Raw genomic sequence first — 25,932 nt, forward strand, 5'->3', positions numbered from 1 at the left:
CATTTCATGAAGTATGACTCCAATTGCAGTGATCACTGAACATGAAAGGGCAATCAAAGCAGAACAGTTATTGCATTAAAATAATTCATGCAGCAATTCCATTAATGCAATGCACATTTTCTTAATTTTCTCCAGTATTCACATCTCAAACATATACTCTTTAATCATAGTGTATCTCTCGTCAAACCTTAAGATGTCAACATTTTTTCCTGCACACATTTATTCAACACTAAGCTGTGCCAAAGCATAGATCATACCAGTTGTCCTCAGTAATGGTAGCTACTGATCATCCACTTGTCCTTCCCAGCTGAACAACTGACAAAAATAAAGTGATTATGTCAATTTCCAGCATGAGAGAATCTGCGTGTGTATTCTTCGAAGAACACCTGCAATGTTGCACACACACACAATCCTGTTGCAGCTGATCTGCAGCATATGTTTGAGCCAGTGCTCGAAGACTGTCCAGATGTCTGCTTCACGCTTGTCTTTGTTAGGAGGGGGGAAGCACAAAGCAGGCTGCACGCTTGGTCCATTAAGAGATTATTATTCCGAAGAATAGCACATTAAGACCTCCTGTCCATGCCCTTCTGCCCATACTTCTTCACTTAAAGTGGTTTACTGGAGCTGCTTATTCTTCTGCATTATCTCTATGAAAACTCGGGGATAAATATAATTGGATTATTTTAGTGGTTGAAGAAAAAGTGAAGATTGTAACTTAGAAAAGTGAGCACTTGGCAACCATTCTGTCTTTTCCAGGTCACATCATCAAGAAGCCCGAATTGTGACACCTCTGGTCCTGAGGGATTTGAATTGTCATATCCTTGAGGGCGTTAGATTAATTGAATGTCAGTGTGTGACATGTCAGGTTTCTGTAATGGTCCTGAATGTATGCATCTTATGACTGTGACCTCCCTGCATGCAGCCCATTGCTCCTGGATGACTATTGCAATAGGAAGCACGTAAATAATACTTCATTTTAGCTCAACCTGTAAATAATCCATTGCTGTGAGCTAATATAAATAGCACATTAACAAACAACAACCACAACAAAAAGCTTAAAATCACCCACGCTGCTCTCTGGCTGTCTGACTGTCTAAACAGGCTATTGTTGCGGCTCAGTAAATGCAGCACTCCGCTGTCAGTGTTAGCGGTCTTTTTTTATTGGTGAACATCCCATGGGCTTTTACAGTAGGCCAGCCTGTTCTTGTCCTACATTTCAGCAGCACGCCTGTCCTCCTTCATTGTTGTCTGTTAAATGTGAAGTGCCGGCGCTCCTTTCTGAGGTATCAGACAGCAGATTTTGCCACAGAGACAGGGTGGCTTGGTCTGCATCCATCCGTCTTGTTTGCCTCTATAAAATCCAATTCCCTCTTCTCGTGCGAGCTACTCTCAGCGACACTCATCCATCTCTTGCTTCCAATGAATCTGGGCCGTCTGGTCAGGTGCTGCGGGCGCATCATTTGTTTCAGTTAGGTTTTCAACCCTCCAGCCTACTTTCTTCTGTACTCTATTCTCTCTGTTCAAATGGGCATGCAGCTAGCATGTAACTCACAAAGGGCCTGGCGATGCTATGTTCAAGCCTAACAATATCACAATAGAAATGAGGGAATGAGCTTCATTTTTTTGCCATCAGCATATGCTCTAAACCAATAACCAGGATTTAAACTGTGAATGACTGCCATGGCCAGGTTGTTGGCAGTACTGTCTGCCATATTCAAGAAAGTGGTTATTGCATCGTTGGTAATCCTATGGGTCCCAGAGGGGCTATAATTGAATGTAACTTATTCGGTTACACATATATACAGTATCTGTCTCCCACAGGGGCTTGGGAAGTGTCTCCTGAGTTTCATCCTGCAATAAAGACAGCAGAGACTGTAATAACAGTAATGGCGCCGTAACAGCTGCTACCTACTGCGTAATTGAAAATTGAACATGTCATATTACATTTGTTCTAATCACCTTGTTAAACAGCTGAAAATAAAGCTAATCAGAAATCATCCCAATCCATGGTGATGGTTTTATTACATGGTCCCCTCACAACATGGGGAATAATTATGTTAACTGTAAGACCCAGGGGACCTGCTTGTGGTTGGCCTGATGCGGACACTTAAATATAAACCTGAGGCTTGCTTACCATGTCCCACATTGCCATTCAGCAACCTTGCTGAGAGGCAGAATTGTCACAGTGTTCCCCGGTAGCTTCACGAACATGAGAACATAAGCTGTCTCTTGTTGGTGCACTGCGATACTGTAGTCACTGACTGGGTCGGCCCAGCACACGCATACAGCATCTGCATCCTTCATATAGTCATGAATGTACTACAGTAGTCTGTCTGCCTTTGTGTTTGATAATAGACATTATGATGCAGTCAGCCTCTGTGCCTTATCATTAGCCACGCTGGCGACTCAATGGATGGCAACGTCGGTCCGTGTGTCTGTTGATCCAACCCTTTGATTCAGGCTGAAATATCTGAAACTATTGTTGGATTGATACATAGTTTTGAGATGACTGTGATGAATTTTGGTAGAGATATCGATGGTGCCCAAAAGATGAAACAGAATAACTATCATGATCTCCTTTTCCTCCTTTTTTCGTTTGACTTTTTCGTTAAGCGCCTGTGGTTGACATTTTTGGTTTTGTCAAATGGAATAAAAATGTCCATACTATTTGATAGATTGCCTTTGAAGTTGGTTTGGACATTCATAACACCCACAGGATAAAGATGTCATAACTTTCCTCGATCTTTTCATCTAGTGCCAGCATTACATCAAAGTTTCAATCACTACATTCCCATCGGCCCCACCTTATGTTTAGTGATGATTTGCATATGTTCATTTGCTAATCCAAAAGGGTTAATATGGTAGAAATTACACTCGGTAAACATCAGCATTTAGCTCAAGGTAGCACTGCATAAAGCCTCGCAGAGCTGCTAGCATTGCTGTAAACTCAGTTTATTTTGTTACAACTAAGTATTTAACTCTTTTGATACTAGTTGATTTTCAGTTATTGTGCATTGACTTGATTTTGTTTTACTTCTTACAAAAACACATTGTAATGTTGCAGGGTTTTTTCTAGTTAGAAACACAGCTGGGATTTGTTTCCTGCTTATACACACAATGTATAAAATGGCATACAGCCTCCTGCGATATTTCTGGCAGTAAAGCAAGCACCAGTTGTAAATTCTTGGCGTGTCTCTCCTACATGAGACCTCACCTGGAACCTGCTATTATCACATATGGCCAATGGTCCATTTGGCCAGAACACCTAGACTCGATAATGTGTGCTAGATTTATGAACATATAATAGACTGAATTCTATCCTCATTAAACATTGGCAGTGTTTTATATAAATCCCTGATTAAACACAAATGCACATGCCTACTACACTCACAAAAAGACACACAAAACTCGATGATGATAATCAGTAAACGCAGGATAGATGATCCACATACTGTTGCCAAATGGACAAAAAGTTGGGCTTTAATAACGATCACTATCATCTCACCACCTTAACTCGCATCATTTGCAACTAGGCAGTAAATAATCCCTTTTTCCTCTTCATACTCACACACAGGCAGTCTAAAGAAATGTGTGGTAATTTATGTCACTGTTTCCATCTTTCCCTCACTTCAACAGCACTTTATATATCCATACTGTGTGTCCGCAGCGACTTGGACTCTGGTCATCTGTTTGTGAATGTGAGTGTGTCTAGAGTGTTTTTGAATATGTATGTCTGCGTCTGGTGACATAAAATAAGGATTTATTTCACAACTTTGTGTGTGTGTGTGTGTGTGTGTGTGTGTGTGTGTGTGTGTGTGTGTGTGTGTGTGTGTGGTGTGTGTGTGTGTGTGTGTGTGTGTGTGTGTGTGTGTGTGTGTGTGTGCAGATTAGCTAAAGGCAGTGTATCTCTCTCTTTAGCCAGGTCCTACAGTGTTAGCGTGCTGCGTTCACCGTCGGCCTGCATTTTACCAGCGGGCTCCATTTACACCGTCTGCCACTCGAGTGTCTATGACTAAGACGTATACAGATTCTCTGGCTTATCACAGGTAGAGCTGAAGGCAGCATGCTGCAACATTTATGTAATGTCTTCTACTTAACATTCTTTGTTTTACAGAATACGACGTATAAAGGATTGTTCAAAATGCAACACAAACAGATACACACACACTGTGATCCATCCTGAATAGCAAATCGATCGGCTGGTCTGTGTGTGTTTGCAGATTATGCTAAAATAAAGAACTGAGCCATTCAAGGTATACCTTTTTAATACTATTTAAGGCTCGGCCACATTGAATGAACTGAGAGTGAGTTTTGAAAAGCTTGAGTAGACAGGACCAGGGACTGGTAAGTGGTCTATAATTGATTTTGACAACTAATTGACTCTAACGTTCTAGAAATAAAAGAAACCAACTTCTTGGTCGCTGAAAAACAATTTGGTTATTTCTCCATAGTATCTCCATATCTATGCTTCTTCATCTAATTATAGTCACAGGGGGGAAAAAGTGTGTCTGGTTGGAGACACATTCTGTATATTTTAGTACATCGGTCTGTATCTTTCAGGTCATGGACCCTTACTGTTGATTTTACTGCATTGTCCAATCAATAATTTCACAAGGTCAAAACCTAGACCTTCAACTAATAAACCAATTTGATCCTCATCAGTTAAATCTGAATATTCAGTATAGTATTCTTACAAGGTCTCGTCCCTCCATTTCTTATTGGATTGGATTGTGGAATCAAGGTAAAAACACTCGCCAATAAATAAATGATGCCACTAAATCTTTAAAAAATGTGATGAGTGCAAGTTTGAGAATATACAAATAGTAATTCCTTGACTCATCTGTGGAGGGAGAATATTTTAATTTGTTCTACCATTGTTTTCTGGCATTTGGTCAGCAAGCGAAAACGTGGTTTGAAATACAACTGCTAGATAAGAACTGGCTCAACTGGGAGTTGTATCAAGTGCAACCTTGACACAAGGTTGAGGCAATTATATTCTATACTCTACAAACCTTTCAAGAGGACACTGCGGGTGAGAACATTAATGCATCTGCTGAAATGAAACAAAGGGGAATTGATGTTTCAAAAGACGACCCTTTCAAAATGTTCTCTAAACATGTTTCAGTTCTGAAAGTCCTGCCTAAAGCAACTCGGAGACATTGACCTAAGGCAAGCCCGATCCAGGAATAGATGTTAAGATGGTCTTGCTCAAAATTCGAGCTTCAGTTGAACTCTGCCACCTTTTCTCTGTGTTTACTCTTTATGTTTACCAATTGCAATGCTGACCTAGTGGAGTTGGAAGAAGGGGCCTGTTCAATGTCAACCACAAAAAGAACAACTAATATTTTAAAATAGATGTAAGAGCATTATTTGAACATAATGTTAGCAGAGGTTTCAAAGAGGCATCAACGCCTTTGCAGTTGCATTCATTTATTTGTATTTTATTCATTTATAAGTGCTTTGTCTTGAGTTTGGGATACATTAGTGATCAGTGTTTGGGATACATTATTACAGCTCCTTCTCTCTCCCTCTCTCTGTACTCCACCCTATTGTTCCAAGCAGGAATGAAGTTCAAAGAGCGAATATAAAAATAAATGTTATCTGATCTGCTACAGAGCTGAGGTGTTCTGTGATTTCAAAAGCGGACATATTTAGTAGCTCCTAGAAACCATACACATTTAACTCCCAAATAAAGTAATTTAACACAAAGTTGATCTTGAGGGTTATTCCTTAATTTCCCAGACTTGGTTTCAAGATACTTTTTGTACAAGATGCCACAGTTTCAAACTGATGTAACTAAAACATTTTCCTATTTCAAGATCGAGGGCATTCCAAAAATATTGTTTTAATCAACATTAATAACTCAACGTTCTTTTAATGATCATTTTTTGTTGTCATACATTTTGTCATCTCTAATGCGCGCACACACACACACACACACACACACACACACACACACACACACACACACACACACACACACACACACACACACACACACACACACACACACACACACACACACACACACACACACACACACACACACTCACACTCACACATTCACACACACAGCTTCCATTATTGCAGTGACCACATTTAATCCAGCTGCCATTTCCGCTGCCAGCTACTGAGTCATTAGCATAATTATAACATGCAGATAGTTTGGGGGTGAAAGTGTGATTCTCTCCAAAAGCGTTGTCACGCTGCTTCACTTGTGGTCTTCATCTTCAGTCGCACTTAAGTTTCCTCCCATCTGCTCCTTGAATACTACAAATTGCATAAGTAGGAGCGGTTCTCATCCTTATCTTCACAAAATGTCCCAACAGATTTCTGAAGGACTCTTGTGTCTATTGGCCTTTTTCACCAGCCTTCACCTCCTTAGTTAGATATCTTTTTTGTTTTGTTACGTTTATGTCACTGTGTTAAATTGCCATACTTTAGTTACATCATTTGAATGATCAATGTTTGCTTGATGAACCCAGGCATACAGACCTTCAGGTCCTGCAGTAATTGGATTTCATGGTTAAGGAGTGACAACAAAGATTTATTTGATTTAAAGCTGAATAATTACACAACTCTGCCTCTCATAACTGCATTTTGGAATAAGTCCAAAAAAGGATAGAGGGTATTACAAGAATATGTTGTTTTATCTCACATAAGAAACCCGGCATCAGATTAGTACTCAGATAGTGATAAAGTAATAAATGACATTCAGAACAAGTTTTCAAAGTTACTGAGTATAACTTTCATCATCATCCAGTTACATTGACATGAGACCCGGCCAGATGTGTTTAAAAGAAATAACACACTAGTTCATATTGAACGTGTCCTTGTAAAATATATCTGTGTGATAAGTTAAGAAGAACTAAAGTAAAGGATTAGGAAGACATTACTGACTTTCAAGTGTTTCTAGGATGTGCTTTAATTAGACAGAAATCCATCAAAAATCAGAAGGGTTTGCGTAGTATTGTTTTCTATTCTAAACCACGCTTGCCCGGCTCCGAGACGTTTTCTGCAGTATAAAGGAATCCTCAATCGTCAATGCAATCAATTCAGCTGCAAAATCCGAAACATCTAATCAAATGTAATTGTTTCTCAATTGGAGCCCATTTCCATCAGCAAGAGAGAGTTTCCACAGCCAATGAACAGACATTTATAATGCATTTCCTAAATGAAGAGCCCAACCAGCAGATCCCTCTGGCCTGATGCCTCAATCTGTTTCCCAATCCCATTTTTAATTTATCTTACTATGCCCCTACAAAAACCTGATGCCGTGATGTGCAGTTTGACTTTAGTCCTTCCAATCTCCAATGTGCGATGAAGCGGGAGAAGAGTGGTTTGGCTGAATTCCTGTTCCCATTTCAGTCCTTAAAACTCCATAAAGTGTCCTTGGTTTGCCTTTTTCAACTCAACTTCATCTGCGCTTTGTGAATGTGCTTTAAAATGTTTCTGCTCTCCAGAAGTGTTAGGAACCTAATGGCCTTCTTATGTAGCTCCAGCTGTACGTGGATAAAGTGATGGAGATTCGGTTTACCCATTTTTAATACACTTGCAGTCTATTTCCTTTTTAAATAGCTTTCGTTCACTGTGTACAATTAATTGAATTCCTACTAATAATAACTATTCTGGATTCTGCTCTTGTTCTTGTCATTCTTCCTCTTGAAGCTAACATGGGATGACCTTTAACACTGTTAAGCTGTGTGTGTGTGTGTGTGTGTGTGTGTGTGTGTGTGTGTGTGTGTGTGTGTGTGTGTGTGTGTGTGTGTGTGTGTGTGTGTGTGTGTGTGTGTGTGTGTGTGTGTGTGTGTGTGTGTGTGTGTGTGTGTGTGTGTGTGTGTGTGTGTGTGTTCAGTTTTTCTTGACATTTTAGTGCAAAAGGTCACACCACTTTTGAGGACTGTGTTTGCTGATTCTATCCCAAAAGTCAAAGCTAACCACGGTGGCAAACTTTCTTTTTTTACATCATTTATTTGTCGTATTTACAACACCAATCAACAACACAACAACAACAACAACCGTTGCATGTGTGACTGAATAAAAAGGAATAGAAAAAAACATTCTGCGCAATGAAGAGCAGAGGAAGTAATGATTCTTAGCCGTGATCAACGAGAACAACAGAACATGAACATAGATCTCATACATAAGTGTTTTTGAAGACAATAACATACTAGACATACTTGTTTTCTACACAGGGGTAAACCGGATTGGTCCAGCAGGATGTTGGGTCGGTACAGGGGTCGCTCAGCCAATGGGGACAGCATCAGGCTGAAGGGACCTCTAAAGCTGGCTGAAGGGCAGCCGCTTCATCCTGCAGTATCATGATATTAAAGCCAACCAGAGCGACAGCTTAACATTTGCCACCTGTCTCCTGGTTTCATTTCAGTCCATCATGCTTTCATATTTTCCAACTCCTCAGTCATTATATTCAGACTTTGTTTTGACATATTTTTTTACCTTTACTTTAAAAAGAATGTAGTTTAAGCAGTGGCTGTCGGGAGATACTCTGGAAACATGATGGAGGATATGAAAGGCTTATTCTAAGATAACAAAAACAAAATTATTCTTAGCTTCAGCTGACTACACACTTAAGAGGACTATACACTTATAAACACATACTGTAGCTAATAAACCATAGTAATGAAGACTATACTACAAATTGTCTCTTAAATTATTGCTCCTTTTAAGTACGACCAGCTGTTTACAACCTGGTATGGGATGTACGGTCAACATATGTTAGAAGATCATAGCATTTGTCCTTCATTCAAATAATTAAAACATATGCAATGGGTGATTTTAGAAGACAGCCTATTTAGTGGTTTCAAAATCAGGCTCATTGATGCCGTTGCTTTCTTCCTGCTGAATATGTGAGTTGTTTGTGTGCCACCATCAAAGACTACCAACAGATGAATGCCCAAACTCAAAGAGAATACCCAAGAGTTTTCATACCGGGAGTCTGATATATATAAAGGAATAAAACAGAGCCATAAAGCACTGAACACAGCTGCATTTGAATAATAATATCAGGGTTATACCTTTCTACAGGCTGTGTATTTGAGTGGTGGTGAAACTGATGAACAAAGGCGTCTTCTTACTGAATATCCAAGGAAGAGAGGAATCAATAATGCAATAAGAGCAGGATGCAGTTTGATGTATGACCTCAGAGTCTTTCCCCCTTTGGATTTAAGATGGCTCTTGTCAAAGTAAGGGTCTTTTGTAGTTTGTGCTGAGAAGCTTCAATTCCTTCTGTGACTTTGGATATGATAAAAAGAAAAAAGGGACAGTGTTTGAAATGTGATGGACAGGATAAGGATGCTCACTTAAAACAAGTATCGAGGCCTAAGTAAATAACGTAATAAACTCAAGCATACACGTAAAAACTTTACATGTCCTAAGGCACACCAACAAACACACTAGTGTACACAACATTGTGTCCGAGCACTGATCAAACTCTTCAGTGTGGACTCTGCAGTGTTACCAGACAGGACTCATGGGGAGTGTTTGCAGACAAGAGCCTTGATCCAACATTGTCATAGTTTCTGTAACACTGCAGTGTTATAAAAGCGACTGGAATATGGATGAGTGGGAGACTGCCGTCATTGAAATGTGCTAAAGCGAGTCGGTGCTTTTGTACTACCCTCGAAGGTGTGGGAGAGGAAGAAGAAAGAGAGAAAGTAGGGCAAGGAATAGTAAAGTTGACAACGAGGTGGAGCTGCTCACAGATACTTCACTGGCCTGAGCCTGAACATAAGTTGCCCTCAAGCGCTGGTTCTCAATCTGACCATTTTAAACCAATTGCAATGCTGCATGGTAAAGCCTACTCATCCCATCTTTGTGTATGTGTGTGTTGTGTGTCTCTGCCAGAAGATGTCTGTGTTTTCTTGTAAGAAAGTTAAGCATGACATGGTTTTTAGTGGTTAGTGACATACATAAACACTGACACATTTTCCGTCGTATCTCTTTCAGGAAACCTCCTCCTACTCAGATCGGTGCTTCTGAAAAATGAGCTGCCAATGTAAGTCCTTTGCCTGACCTCAGCACTCAACCAGTAATGTTGCTTTTAAATTAATTAAACCGACCAAAAGTTAAAATTGAGTACACAAACACTCATGCACGCACCGAGCCGTAGCCTTGGATCCCTAACCGTTAACTTTACCTTTGTGCTCCTCACTAACCATCAGGGACTCCATTTATTAGCAGCTAATTGCTATTCCCTGCAAACACACTGACGGGACATCAAAGGCTGACTCACTGCATGACAAGCTAGTGAAATTCAAATCAAACACAATCCACCCTTCAGTATTATGCCACACAGTTGCTACCTCTGGTTTTTGTTTTGTCATTCTAAGCACAAGGAAAAGCTTAAGGCGCTATTAATAATGCATGAGGATGTGAGACTTTCCAGCGAGTTTTCCAGAAGCTTGTGTAGTTTTGTTACAAACCAAAGCCAAAAGTGTGGTCGTTGCTGGTACCAATCAAGATAAGAAGCTGCAGCTTTCAGAGAAGCACTGTGGATAAGATTGACATGTGAGGAACAACTTTACAGGAGTGTAACAGTGAAATCACAACCTTTAAACATTATGTTTTTTTGTATTTGATAGGGTGTGTCACTAATCAAAGCATAAAATCACAGAGCACATCAACGTCAACAGGAGTGTGTAACCAACTAAAGAAAATGTACAGTATTCACTTTCCCAAAGTTTCCAACCTGATAGGAAAATATCTGATCTAAATCCATCCATTGTTAAAATACAATGTTTGAGTGGTGAAGCTTTAAAGATTATGAGTTGTTTTGTACACAAAGGGAACAGGTTGAAACATTTTACCAACACTGGCAGATTTTTTTCACTGGATTTATGATTTATAGGACATAAAATGACTTGGGAAGATGGAGATTTCTAATGTAATTCTTCATTGGAGTACAACAATAAAAACATAAAGGAAACATGATGGTAATAGTTGACACACCCTTGGTCATTGTGTTATGGTCTTACTTAATATCACTGAGAACAAGCTGTACAAATCCCAGCCATAAACATGCGGCTCTGCCTCTCGAAAGTGGCTGGTTTTGAGTGCTTATATATGGCTTCTACTCCATTCTGCCACTTTATTAGATGTGAAATGGTACTCACAGTGCTGCACCAAATTCAATTTAAGGATTATACCCACACAAACATGACCACTACTCACATGTAACAACATATTCAATGTCATGCCACTGCCCTTCATTCTCTCACACACACACACACACACACACACACACACACACACACACACACACACACACACACACACACACACACACACACACACAGCACCCGTCTATGTGTTTTCTTATATTGGCATCCACACCTCCTATATCACCGAAAAGCACATGCACTCTGAGACACGCATTTGCATACAAATATACCACTTGACATTCACACACAGGCACATGTACACCTAAGCAGACACACACATTTTCACACATATTGCCAGTTTTCTGCAGAAACAGGGGGCCTGCCAGAGGTGTTGCTGTTGTTAGGAGATAACAGGAAGCTCCAATCACGGGCTTCCTCTCAAGGCCCCTGATGGTAGTCTCCCTTGGGTGGAGGATGAGAGGGTGTAGCTGACATAAGATTCACAATGGGCCATGCTAGAGGTGTTAGAATTGGGGCTGGGGGTTGCGTTTGACACCCGCTTTGTACAGTAACCGCTAACAATCTCTCTACGGAGGATTAAGTCCTGCTTTCCTTTTTAGGTCAAAGTGAGACACGTTGCATTTGCCAGGGGATAATCAGATCAATGATCTCTTTGCAAAAGCAAAGACAGAAAGGATACGACGACAATATTGAAACATTGCGATCAAAGCAGAGCACACTCTGTGAATGAGAATGTAGGCAGGTGAGCAAAGCTGCACAGAAGACCTGTGATTGATGCAATACTCTTTCCTCGTCGTGTCAGTTTTCCTGAATCACAGTGTAAAACTTCTTTTGTCTCGTCTCTTTGCACACTTGCATAACAAAGTGCTCATCCTGTGCTATTAAAAAGCCTCTTATGGGTGCAGACAGTAAGAGGAGGGCTTGGAAGTGCTTTTTAGACGACATCAAAGTGCTCTTACTGTCCTACACATAGCACATAAGCTGGGTATCCTAAATACTGAATTACTTCCTCCTATTTACTTTTGCTGCATGTGAACATTCCTAGTCTTTCTAGCTTTTTTTAAATATTTCTGATGCTTAAAAAGCAAAGTATATATTTGGTTTCCAGAGATGAGTCACAGCCAAGAAAACATTTGTTCTAATAAACCAGGACGAAGCACACAGCCCACTCACATGGTGAATATCATCTGTAGAAAATAAATAATTAATGTCACTCTGTGTTACTATGTCAAGGTTAACATACTCTCTGACTCAAAAGTCCCATCAGCAAAGATGATCCACTGATTATTGTCAGTTTAAAAAGATAATGAGTCTCAGTGGTGATATTTAAGCCTCGGTATGATGGAAACCTCCTGGGAGCCAGTTGATTAGGAAGACCTAAAATGTAGTGAAACAGCCTCTAATTTATAAAACACACTTTGGAACCACACGATAGAACAACACCACTTTTTTCATTCTTTACAGCTGTGCCAAAAACAAAACGTTGCTGTAAATCCAAATATTGTTGAGATGGGAAAAATGTCAGCCCTGGTGGAGTGTGTTACATTTACGAAGCTGCTTCAACATGAAAAAGAAATAACAGTCAATCAATCAAAGATTATTTATATAGCCCAATATCACAGGTTTTATATTTATCTCCGGGGACTTTACAGTTTGTACAGAATATGAGTACCCCACCCTCTGTCCTTAGACCCTCACATCAGACAAGGAAAACTTCCAAAGAAACCCCACCGTTAATTGGGGAGAATGGAAGGAACCTTGGAGAGAGCAACCGAGGAGGAATCCCTCTCCCAGGACGGACAGAAGAGCAATAGATGTTGTGTCTAAATTAAAAAGATAATACATTTACAACATATGTGGTCTAAATGCTGGAATATGCATGTGTCTATTAATAAGAAGATAAAGATAGATCCAGAAAAATGTCAACAATCCTCTGGGTGCCATCAAAGAAGTTGTAAGGTGAGCATCAAGCAGGATGTGGAGTTGTGTTTGTCACATTATTTCCGAGCTACAAGTATTTTTTAAACACCTGCAAAGAATCTAAATCGAGAAAGAGAGATTTAGTTTTATTTCCCACAATGGGAAAAAACTTCACGCTCAACGATATTTATCTCGCTTCACAGGCAGGTGCTTTACAGATTTAATAACCAATGCTCTGTGTGATTTGAAAGAAACATTAAAATGGTATTAAGCTTTTCCGAGGAGTGAGTTACAAGTACTTTAAAACTTTTTTAATATCAAATGATTGAGCCTGAGCATAGAAGGCTGATATCTTTATAGGTTTGACATGATATTGATATCATAAATTACTCCGAACCGAATAACACCATAAAGAGTATTTTATGGTGCCTGCAGACGTTTTTGGTGATTACTCCAGCCACAAGAATAATGCTGCAGGACCGCAGACTTTCGATTGGTGCACGTGATAATCAATTAATCATTGAAGTTATTTTTATTGCAAAAATGGCCAACAATTTGGGTTTTTAGCCTCTGAAATGTGGAGAATTCAAGGTATTTTTCACAATGCTCTGTTAGTTTATAGACCAAATGGTGGTTCTGGAAAATCTGCAGATTATTTTATAATGAAAATGATCATTAGTCGCAGCCCTACAAGTAACCATAGATAATCGTTGCTGCTCATAGGAGTCACCTGCAGCATAATACATCCATGTGACTTTGGGGAACATTTGAGGGATGTAGTTCACATCTCCTAAATGTCACGGCGCTGTGTGATTTAAAACCCGTATATGCTGGCTTTATGATTGTTGTCATGGCAACGTCTCATCCTTGTGCCATTGACAGGTTGAAAGCCGGCCATTAGGGTATTATTGTGACGTCAGGTGGGGATTGTGAGCCGTGAATGCAGTGTTGACCCACTTGGCGTCCAGAGGGGACCCCTGTCCTCCCCCCCATCACACGATTGCCACTCGCATCTCGACAGGAAGTGACTTTTCACCTTTCCCTTCCTCAGCAAGAAGCCTCACTGCACTGCTGCTGCTGCTGTTTCCTCTGAAGAGAGGGAGTTCAAGGCTGTGTGGATGTATTGGACTGAACCAGCTATTGTGTGTCAGGCCAAGGGCATTTTGAAGTGGGAGAGGTTTAAGGCTTATCCTGGTGGGATTTATAGCTGTGGGTGACTGCTCATAGCTCATACACATGCAATGCTTCCACTCACAGACAGCACAGGACATCACTGAGCTGAAGCTTAGGAGTAAGATTTGAGAGCTTTCATTAAAATGTTCAGGTCTTACCAAAGTTAACTTGAGAAAAAAACAAAAAAAAACATCAAACCACTTCTTACCCGATCCTTTAACTTCGTCTTGCCCTCTGGAGGTCAACTTTAGTGCTTGTTCTCTTAAAAATAAAAGGCTGATTTTGGCTTTAAATATGAAATAATAATGATCATTGACGTTATCCATGTTGTCAGATCACCAGAGCACATAATTGGAGAAACTGCTGTGATATGATGTGAAAATTTGATATCAAAGAAAAGCTGAGGTTCATGCTTTAGGTTTTACAGCATGAAGTGCCTTCAGTATTATAGATATTGTTGGGATATTTTAGCCTTTGAAGTAGATCCTTACTCTGTGAGGGATATGGTGTGTGTCTCTTTGTGAGAGAGTGTTGATGGTGCCTGTGCATCCATAAAAAATATGCAAGTGTCTGAGAGTGTGCGTGCATAGTGTGCGCACTCTATGTCTGTTTGCATTAGTCCTTTTGATTTGCCCTGAATCTAGAGACAGAGGCCACAGCTGTAGCCCACAACCCTCTCCTCCCACTGTGCTCCTCTGTGTGCAGACCCAGCGAGAGACGCCCATCTCTGTGTCATTCCCAATCTAAAAATACACTCTCAAATAAAGTAACATTGGCCATGTCTGGTCACAGTGTCTCTAGTTTAAAATTGGGTTCAGATAGGTTGCTTCCTGCATATTTTAGAATTAAAAGAATGTCTTACATCTTATCTTTTCAATCCAAGGCAATCAAAATACATTACTAACATACCATACATATGTGGACATTTTTTGGTATTACCCTATTTTTTTACATGAAAGAGGAAATCACCATTTCTCATTCTCAGCAAAATCTTCCAAAGTTCGGCTGAAGCTAATATGAAGTTTTCAACTGTCTGAAATTGCCAACTCAAAAGGGTATCTCTCAAAGTTACAGTCTTTTTATTACATTTTTTTTCTCTCTTTGTGTCACTATCTCTCCTCCGGCTCAGTATGAAAACACTGTGAGTGGGGAAACACAAAAGGGGGGAATTTTGTGCTCAGAAGACAGAAACATTGGAAGATACCCACTTCATTTGACTGTCTCAGGCTGCTGCAGCCTCATTTGAGCTTCTTCTGCACTTTAATGAACAATTGTTGAATGGAAAATAATTCTTTAAACCTAATTATAGGAATTTGAGTATTGTATTAGGTTTGACTACAACACATGTGAATCTAAGTCAGATTTTCTGTTTGATTCCTAATGTTGTGAAGCTATTTCACAATGTAGTTATTGTAAAGTGGTGACTGATTGAGATGAAGGGAAGTTGTTCGTTATATTTATGACATCTAAACGCAATTGCACTGTGGCCGTGATTTCCTCTGTGCTGTTTACACAGTAGCCTTCACAACTCCAGGTAGATTGTCACAACAGATTCACAAAGCGATGAAATCAAGGTCAAAGAGGTCGAAGTCGATGGTATTGATGGAACATGGCCCATGATAATGCATGCCACAGGGATAACAGGTGAAGGTCAAAAGAATAAGCTACAATTGTATACCATCATATGGCTTTAGGATTAACTGTTTTCACTTTCCCTTGTTTTCTTTTTTAAATCCACACACAGTTTCTACAGATTAATTATTATCTGCTGATTTGCAGTCAGACTTGACTTTGGAGCCCGAACCATACTGCGAACATTTAGAAACCATTTGTGTTTGTTAACTTTGTGGATAATAAATAAGATTGAGATATTATTCAATCTTGAATCAACTTTTCTTTATAATATATATTATTATATAAATATGCAAAACTGGGTTACGCCACAGAAGTTAGGCAATGTTGTGGATGGGGACAGCAGTAAAACTAATTCAAGCACACCTAAAAAAGGCTATCTGTCTACACTATATTCAGAACTTTACCTTGCTGCCCGTTTCTAAACCACCAGAAACCCTTGATTTTTCGTGCTGGTCTACCTCTGCTTCTATTGGCTTAGCTTGTAAATGAGTATTGTGTGACCTTGAGTTTTTAAAGGGTTAGTTTCTGTCTCACACTATGACAAACAACGTAATCAATGGAGGCAGTGGTAGAGCAACAACTTGTGTTCAGTGAAGTGAAAGTATCTTCAAAGGGATGTGGTGGTTTTAAAGAGAATATACACTGCCCGGCCAAAAAAAAGGTCACAAGCCTTTGGGGGGCAGTGCTATGATCTGGGGTTGCTGCAGTTGGTCTGGTCTAGGTTCAGCAACGTGATGTGCCCAAAGAATGAGGTCAGCTGACTACCTAAATATACTGAATGACCAGGTTATTCCATCAATGGATTTTTTCTTCCCTGATGGCACAGGCATGTTCCAAGATGACAATGCCAGGATCCATCGGGCTCAAATGTGAAAGTGAAAGAGTGGTTCAGGGAGCATGAGACATCATTTTCACACATGGATTGGCCGCCACAGAGTCCAGACGGGAACCCGATTGAGAATCTTTGGGATGTGCTGGAGAAGACTTTGTGCAGTGGTCCGAATCTCCCATCAATACAAGATCAAAAAAATAATGAATGCAACTCTGGACAGAAATAAATGTTGTGACATTGCAGAAGCTTGTGGAAATGATGCCACAGCGAATGCGTGCCGTAATCAAAGCTAAAGGCGGTCCAACGAATATTAGAGTGTGACCTTTTTTTTGGCCGGGCAGTGTACGTAGATAACCGCTTCAATGTTGAATGGGCTGTCGGATGCAGAGAAAAAGCACTTACTGAATAAAGCATACACTTAACCAGATCTTTTCAGGTAGCTAAAATACATTTTGAGATCACGCAATGTTCTTAAATCTCAATCTCTACATGTATGGCAGCCTTCCATTCCCATGTCTGTGGAATTCCAAAAGACTTGTCAGTTGTTTGTAGAATAAAGTACACAACATTTCATTTGACTCAAAGACACACATATATATAGTGAAACCAGAGAAACTGATCATGTTGCAATGGTCTTTGAATTTTTCAAGAGCTGTAGTTGTTCAGCTTTTCTTCCTTTACTCCTGCTTGTTTCTCCAAACTGCAAGCTTGCTGACCGACACCTACCTACCTCATCTCACTCATCATTTTTTTGACCTCTCTTGGTTCTGCACTTGCTTCCCTCCAGGCAAGTTAGAGGATAGGAGCAGTGAAAGAATATAAAATATATAACGGGGCCTACATTTAAGTGCTTCTGACAGAAACCAACGATGCTTGTCAATGCAAAGCCTCTGAGTCGCTAGCCACCAATTAACATTTTATGATATTCTGGACTACGTATTCAAAAATACTTTGTAACAGCCAGAAAGAACTGCTTAGTTTAATCTTAAATATTCTACATCTTAAGGTGGCAAGTTCAGCTACTAAATGACTTCTCTGTTTTTTAATTGTAGGCTTTGCTTACTCTTAAAAAACAAAAATGGCAACAGTATTATGCCATGCTTGTTTCAATGTTCTAACTTCATACACAGAAATAGTTAAGGAGGACATGGAAAGCACCAAAATCGGCATCAAAAGCAGTGAAGTGGTGCCACTGTCTTTAACTGATTTCCTTTCTGGCTCACAGTCTTCAGAGATGGGCTAAAATGAGTGGGTCATCCATCACAACAGAGGGGAGTGCGGTAAATTTATAGCTGTGAAAATAGGCCAGAGCACAGCACTGATGGAATAGACAGTGTAATTAGGGCAAGGTTAGCCTGCTTCACACACTCGCTTGCATGCGCACTCATACACACTATTTATTAATAATTACGTGACACACATACATACATACAAGTGGCTGTTTGAGTGTCTCCGCTGGCAATCACTCAGAGGCATTCAGTCACTGACAAAGTATTCAATTACCTCTCACTTCAATGGGTCCTCATAACTTAAAACAAAGCTAAGAAAATTCTAAATCTTTAAAGCAGTCGTGGGCAATCATTTTCTTGCACATGCATATGCCGCACATAATCTCACTCATTTACACCCTCACACCTTTTCTGGGATGAACACATGCGTCGAACATTCGCTAACTGACACACATCTCCTCCTCCAGTATCATCTGATTACCTCTCTTCAACTAAAAACTCTTCCTCCTCGCAACTATACTCCTCCCCACTTATGGTCTCTCATCCTTTATATGTTTTTTACACGGTTTACTCATTTTTCACACAATCTCGGTCCCTTTAGATTGCTTTCATTTTCACTGCCGTCAAACGCCACACCTTTCTCTCCACAGCTTTCTCTCCCCCCCTACGCACTTCCTTCTGTGCCTTCCTTCTCACCGGCAGCCTGTAAGCATTCGCTTCCCTTGGTACATATAACAAACTCTGGCTTCAGACACACACACACACACACACACACACACACACACACACACACACACACACACACACACACACACACACACACACACACACACACACACACACAGAGCTGCCCCCTGTCTTCGAGGGCAGTGCTGTAAGCTTATGGAGCAGATGGGCGCAGGGCTGACTGACTGAGCCGTGCTCTGACAAACTGTCTCTCTGTACAGTGTTGCTCAGATGAGGGATGATGTCCTTTGCACAGTCTCTAATCTAAATCTGGCCGCCCACAGATTTGCCAATCTAGAAACTGGCAACCGGACACCAAAAATCTGGCATCTCAAATGATACGGCATAGACAACCCAAAGACATTATCTAGCAGTAGGTTTAAGTGTTTTCCAGGACGGCCAAAGCTTACGTTTGTCAAGGAAAATATTTGGTACGAATTCTCACCTTGTCTTTCAGTAAGGAGTCCATTTGTGTTTGGAGCTATTTCATGGCAGGAAATGTGTTTACCAAATAAATATAAGCTGACTAAATTCTCATTTAGTGTTTTTATCACTATAAATATTGACGAACAGGATTTTAAAAATTGATTGAATAGAGGGAAGCTGGGTAAAGACTGAAAGATCGTTCCTGGAATGAAAAAAATGTATCATTCAAATGTGAATGTCTTCATAAGGGTTTAAACTATTTGGGTTTTAAAAAGTTATTTTTTCCTTTCAATCATGTTCATGTCATTTGTCCCTTTGTACAAGCACTGTACTATTTTGGATAGATAAGCAATGGTAGCTGGTGGCTATTTTTCCTTCTGTGTCCTGTACTTTTTAGACGTACATTTAAGATGAATAAAAGTGAACATTAGATAGACAACACATTTTTAAAAATGTGTTGAGCAGATCTTAGGTTTTTCGTCTTTCTGTTCTGTTTTATCATCACAGGGTCCCTTAAAACCTCTAGAATAAAAATGAAACCTATGTGTATGTAAAAGGTTTTGCTGTGGGACTTTCTTGACTTTTAATAAATGCCAAAACATTTGACATCCTCAAAGAAGTAACATCACTAATAGCTTTCTTTCAGACTCAGTGACTGACAAATAATTCTCTCTTTAGTTGAACAAGTAAAACCTGCAACATTGAGACATGCTGTATGAAAACATCGGAGATTGAAACCTGTTATATTGAGTGTGATCGCCCTCTCCTGTCCAGCAGCATCAACTGCCTGCGGCTCCGAGGTTGCGGTGGCTGTGAGAATGAGTAAGGTCATGAGTGAGACGTGGTGCCAAACGCCCCTTTTTTACCCACTGAAGGAGCAGATGGCAGCTCCCCAGTGCACAAGGCAGGGAGATCCTACCACCAGACGCTTCAAGCCGGGTGTAAAGAAACACACAAACACAGACACACATTAACATTCTTGTGTGCACTGTTAACTTTGAGCACTATACTGTACACACAGACGGTGCACTGGTCTGTTGTCGCTAATGAACGCTTGACCTCCGTTATTATACCTTTCATCTCTCAGGGTCAACAAGTCTCTTGACCTCTATAATGATACTGTAGCCTGTTTGTATTTCACACTACCAACATAAGTGGTTTGACGTGATACATAAATGTTAGCTGCCACGCTTGACTTTCACACTTTCTTTCCCCCTGCTTAATGAAAACCCTATTACCTGCAACACCTTCGAAGCATTTTCAGTACTGGTAGGCTCAAGATGTGTCATTAATCAGTATTTTTATTAAGACAGAAATGTTTTACTCTAAACCTCTTTAAAAAGGTGATATCTCTCTACCTAGTAAGCTGCATCTTTTCCATTATATAAGGATTTTAGGGTAATTTGGTAAAATTACATAGACTAGAGCGTATTATTTAGTTCATAGTGATTTATTAAAGAGAGTGCACTTATATGATATGGAAAAGAAACATAGAACAAGTATATTTTCTGCTACAAATATGTAATTAGAGGGATTGAAATCCAGGCCATGTGTGGGTCATAACATATTTGTCATTTCCTTTATACCTGCGTCTTGTGTTTTTCTCTTTTGAGAGTGTAATTATCTACAATTATTGAGCATTAACCCAAGTATCCTAAGTGTTCAAAACTTTTTGAGTGGCAGTGTATAGTTTACCACCCTGCCTCTCTCAATAATACGGCTATCACTGTCATTCGAGGCGTACTGGTTGACACATTGAGGAGGGTATGCTAAGCTCAGCTGAGTGGCGTGTCATGACAGGATATGAGGCGGTTAGCTAATGTGGTGTAAAAGGATTTAGAGGATTTGACCCTATCAGCAGAGATGGCACTCAGAGAGGCTCTGTTAATGACACTAAATGAGTCTGTGCCTGCAGCGTGCTAATAATGGTGGCATGAAAGCCAAGCTTGTAAATTATATGGAGTTTTTTTTTTGTGTGTAAATTGTTAGAAGTGTGATAAAGTAATGTGTGTGTGCACATTATGTCAAGGCTAGGTACCACACACTTCATTTCACTGCCTTCTCTGAAACAGTGGATCACAGTAAACCTTCATTATGCTGGGAATTAAGTGTAATCTTGTAAGTGAGCTGCTTTTCAACATCACATCACTTATCGTTTGTCTGGCAGGACACAGACACGTGCAATTAACTCATTTTCTAAAGGTGGGCACTGAGATATCAAGCAAAGGTCCATCCTGTTAACAAATCAGTATTTATTTATTTTTTGTACATTCAAAGGCTTTTCAAGGTGAACGATCCAGACTTTGTTTTTACTTTATTAGATCACGGGTGAGATATTACAGTCTTTGGGGTCTGGAGTTTTAAATTTGACTTGAAACTTTTTGAAAGCCATTGACGACAAATTTGACAGTTCAAATGACTTTTCTCTACAGGGAAAACCTTATTTAGGAAAACAAATTGGCAATACCGCACTTTTTCCTCAAAAGCGGTTTCTGTTGATCTGTAATTCATCTTTTTGGTTCATTTTTGCAGTGGTAGTATATACCTGGCTAGACTCCAGGACCACAGGACACCAAACAAACAGTAAAGGTGGGTGAAGCAGCTATACAGCTTTACAATTAAGATGTCATTGGCCTGCCTAGCTGACTTCCTCTTGGTGAATTGCTAAGAAATGTAGCGTGCTGAGGCTAGGATTGAGTTTTTAACCACTTTATTAGTTTTCTTCACATCTGCTGGAGCTCTGCAGGGACTGTAATGACAAAATATATCATTCATCTTTCTTTCCTGTCCAATCTAAATCTAATACAGGCCTACTTTATGCTATCACGCACTACAAACACATTTATCAATCTTGACGAAATGTAATTCGATAGAAAAGTGTGGTTTAACTATATTAAATATCCAACAAATTATGCGATGAATCTGAATAAAAGACATTTGAGTTATGATCAGAGCTAAAGTAAACTTGTCATTCAGTTGCTGCTGCCAAGACCCATATTACATGACAAATGGATTTAAGAAACATTGGTGAGTGCTAAGAAAAGCAATAAAGGGCCCTACATTATTCCTTAGAGGTCCACATGCTGTAGTAACAAGACCAAAAGCAGAACAGTTATCTTTTACTCGGCATTTACTAAACACCACCAACATTAATACTGTTGAGCTGGAAATGCGACTAACGGGGCTCCTGGAGTGCAAGAGGAATGATAAAAGCAAAACAAATAATTAAATGGCAGCTCCCTGGCATTCTTATAGAGACGAATGAGATTGTCTGTTGCTAATTATCCCAAAATGGATAAGGAGCCACTCGTAATTATACCTGTCAATGTATAAATACCACAGTAGTCTCTCTCACCTTTGCTTTCATCCTCTATCATTTCCATGCATGAAGTACCCTCCTTGGCAGCTTGCCAGGCAGGGCATTGGCACAGCTTGACTAGTACTACAAAGAGGTATCGCTGCCAACTTCTGCAACCTACCTCCTGCTGGTCAAATCCTCTTTACTGGTTTCACTATGACAGCCTGCCCGCCGTCCTTGGCTCACCATGCAAACATAGGACCGGAGCTGAGTGACCAGTGCCAGGGATACATACTGGAGGTGGGAGAGGAGAGTGAATGAAGAGTGGAGGAAGAGAGAAAAACAGATGGAATAATGGGCAGAGAAATATTTTCCGATAGAAAGGGTTCTCCCAAATATGTGGCTGCTTTGTATCACAACTAACCTGTGGGGTGTACTGACTGGCAGCAGGTTTAATGCTTAGACTTTATTCTAGAATAGAAAAGTTGATTTTGGATTTTTTTTCTTTTCTTAAAAAAGGGCACCCAATAACCTTAAGTGAGTTGATTCCTGCAAAAGTGGAATTGTTGGGCTGTTTGAATACATATTATTTGAATCTTCTTTTTTTAGAATATAATCAGACCTAAAAGAGATATTTGTTTATGGAAGGCTGGCATGTAGTCCAACATAACTGTGGAGGTGTGGATTTTACTGACAGCCAGGAATTGTTCTTTTTCCTGTAATTTATGCCCTGGCTCACTGGCTACAGCTTGTCATTGTTCCACGCATTGTTTTTTCATCCATCTCCAACATTTTAACACAGATGTTCTCTGTGGGAGGCAGTGGAAAGCTGGCTCAATCACTGCATAGTGTTTCCCTCACAGCTAGCCTGTTGGCATTCTGGTTTTGCACATAAGTGGGCATGCTTGTTAGACTGAGCTGATAGGAGCTGTGGAGTTACGTCTGTGTTTTGAACACTTCTATTCTAGCCATTTTTAAACCTTTTCCGTCTGTTGTCCTGTGCTTCTCTATTTCTAGGAATCACCTTCAAGGTTATCAGTCATCTTTAGTTGGCCTGGGGGTCTTTTAGAAGGTCGGACCTCCTCGCCACTATGAAAGGGTTGGGGACCAACCGTAACAGACACCTGTCCGAATCCTGTGAACCTCCCTCAGGCCACCAGGAGGCCCTCTACTCTCACAAGACCTGCACCATCCCACGCAGCCCTTACCTGCTGAGCCCCACAATGGACCACTACAGCACCATGGACCCTCACATCTATCCTTCAGCCAACCAAGGCTCCCTTCCACCAGAGTGCATGCTGCCCCTTAACAACCAGCTGTCCAACAGCAGCACCTTCCCAAGGATTCACTACAACTCCTACGACCAGTCTGACTTCTCCCCACCTGGAGACAGCATCGGGGGGATTAGCACAGGGACCATGGGCACCTCTATGTCATTGGGACCGGGTATGGGCATCGGTATGGCAGGGCTCAGTGGACGAACACCTATGATTACAAGCGGTTCAGCAACCATATCACATCATATGACCAAAAATCAGGCACCATCCAGTTTGATGGAGTTTGATAAGCAGCTACCTGGAGGTCGTGATGGGTTCAGCACGTTGCAGTTTCACCGAACGTCAGCGGTTGCTGCTGCCAAGCAGCAAACAGACAGCCCTGGTCGCATCCGTTACATGCTGCACTCAGTGCAGAAGCTCTTTGCAAAGTCCCAGTCACTGGAGAGCCAAAACATGAAAGGAAATGTCAATGGACGCTCCACTGGCAGCGGTGGAGGCTCATCTAGCACTGAAGACGGAGGGAAGCAGAATCGAAGAGCTAAAAGTAAAGATCGGGGTACAAAATCAGAGGCCAAACGTAGACCACGCTCCAACATGTCAGGCTATTGGAGCTCGGATGATTTGGACAGCAGTGACTTGAGCAGCTACCATAACACCATGGCCATGATGACACTGGGGCGTCCTGCTGGACATGACAGTCATGGGGGCCAGTCCAGATACATCCAAAGTGGATACAACACTATCAGCTCCTCTAAAAGCAGCAATGACATGAAGTACCAGGCACATTCTGGGCCTGGGGGCGGAGGAGGAGGAGGAGGAGGAGGAGGAGGAGGAGGAGGAGGAGGAGGAGGAGGAGGTGGTGGACAAGGTGGTGGACAAGGTGGACATGGTGGAGTAGGAAGAATGGCAATAAATGATAATGACTACATGAAAGGCGGGTCCTGGTCCACTCTGACCATGGGCCAGCCGAGACAGGTGATCCAGAAAGGCTCTGCTACTCTGGATAGATCCATGCTCAAGTCCAGATCCTGCCAACCTGAAATGACCTGCAACTACCTGCAGGTTGGACGAAGGGTGAGTAGGCCTAAAGTGAATGTAGTGCTGGATAAAAGATTTCCAGCTGCAGGTTTAAAAAACACATTATTGTTACTTGAAAGAGCTATGATACGTAATTAGTGATGAAATTGAAAAAATAAACGACTAATTGTATCCACTTTCTGTCTGTAGGGTGATTGGAGTAGCACTTTAGGTCGCCTTGGGGGTGCCAATGAAATACCATGTCGACGGATGCGCAGCGGTAGCTATGTGAAGGCCATGGGAGACATGGAAGACAGCGACGACTCGGAGGGAAGTCCTAAACCGTCCCCAAAATCTGCCGCTCGTCGACAGAGCTACCTCAGGGCTACGCAGCAGTCTCTGAGCGACCAGCTGCCCCCACGCAAGTAAGACGATGACTGAGACATAGAGATGGGCCTTTTGTTACGCAGTACATATTAGTATTAAACTGCAAGGGACACAACCTAAGTTAAAGTTACAAACCATGAGTTAAACGTAATCCAAAGTAGCCCCACAGCGATGATATGAAAACACCACATACTTTCTGCCAGATACAGGTTTTTAATTCATAGACAGAAAATTATTAATATTGTTTCTGGATTGTCTTAAAAGTCTACTTATATCAGTTTCTCTGTTTCTAAGTATAACGTAAAGTCCTGTTTAGCTTATATCCTATAACTTGTAGATGAATGTACTTGGATTAAAGAGAAACTTTAAAATCTGTAGCTACAATTACTCTTCATTTTTAGAGCCCACCGAGACACTGAGTTATGAATACTGATTGGCACAACCTCTCAACAATCAAAGAAAAGAAAAAAAGGCACTTTCTTCTGGGCATATAGAAAGCTACCACGCCCAGCCTCACCATAACCATTTACAAGAAAAAACGAATGCATACAACATGCACAGTAAACACACGCTGCGCTTATTCGCACATAGAATACAGTGGTATCAGACTCCCTGTGGTCCCCCCACATGCCAGCCTTATTATCACATCTCATCTGTGATTTACCTTCCTACAGTTGCATCTGTCTAGCTACGATGATACAGACAACATTAGTGTAGTTTACATAATATGACATTGACTCTTGTTTCTACTCAACCAGTAAATGACCACAAATCAGCCTCATCTCTCCGACTGGCTGGCATTGTGCCTCACTTGTCTTTAGATGACATGCTTTATGAAGCATATATATTGCACAATATGTGGTGCAGGCAC

General features: G+C 40.8%; 1 protein-coding gene across 2 annotated transcripts in view; it reads left to right on the forward strand.

The window, feature by feature from the left end:
* dlgap4b (discs, large (Drosophila) homolog-associated protein 4b) overlaps positions 1 to 25,932 on the forward strand; it is a 92,136-nt gene that overhangs the window by 45,648 nt on the left and 20,556 nt on the right. For both annotated transcript variants that reach the window (XM_063910726.1, XM_063910725.1), the window contains exons 3-5: positions 9,967 to 10,015; positions 23,398 to 24,731; positions 24,885 to 25,099. In XM_063910726.1, the coding sequence (XP_063766796.1) occupies positions 23,472 to 24,731; positions 24,885 to 25,099 (1,475 nt within the window). In that variant the 5' untranslated portion in view covers positions 9,967 to 10,015; positions 23,398 to 23,471. The remainder of the gene's footprint in view (positions 1 to 9,966; positions 10,016 to 23,397; positions 24,732 to 24,884; positions 25,100 to 25,932) is intronic.

Source organism: Eleginops maclovinus, chromosome 20, assembly GCF_036324505.1.
Source record: "Eleginops maclovinus isolate JMC-PN-2008 ecotype Puerto Natales chromosome 20, JC_Emac_rtc_rv5, whole genome shotgun sequence".
Classification (NCBI taxonomy): Eukaryota; Metazoa; Chordata; class Actinopteri; order Perciformes; family Eleginopidae; genus Eleginops; species Eleginops maclovinus.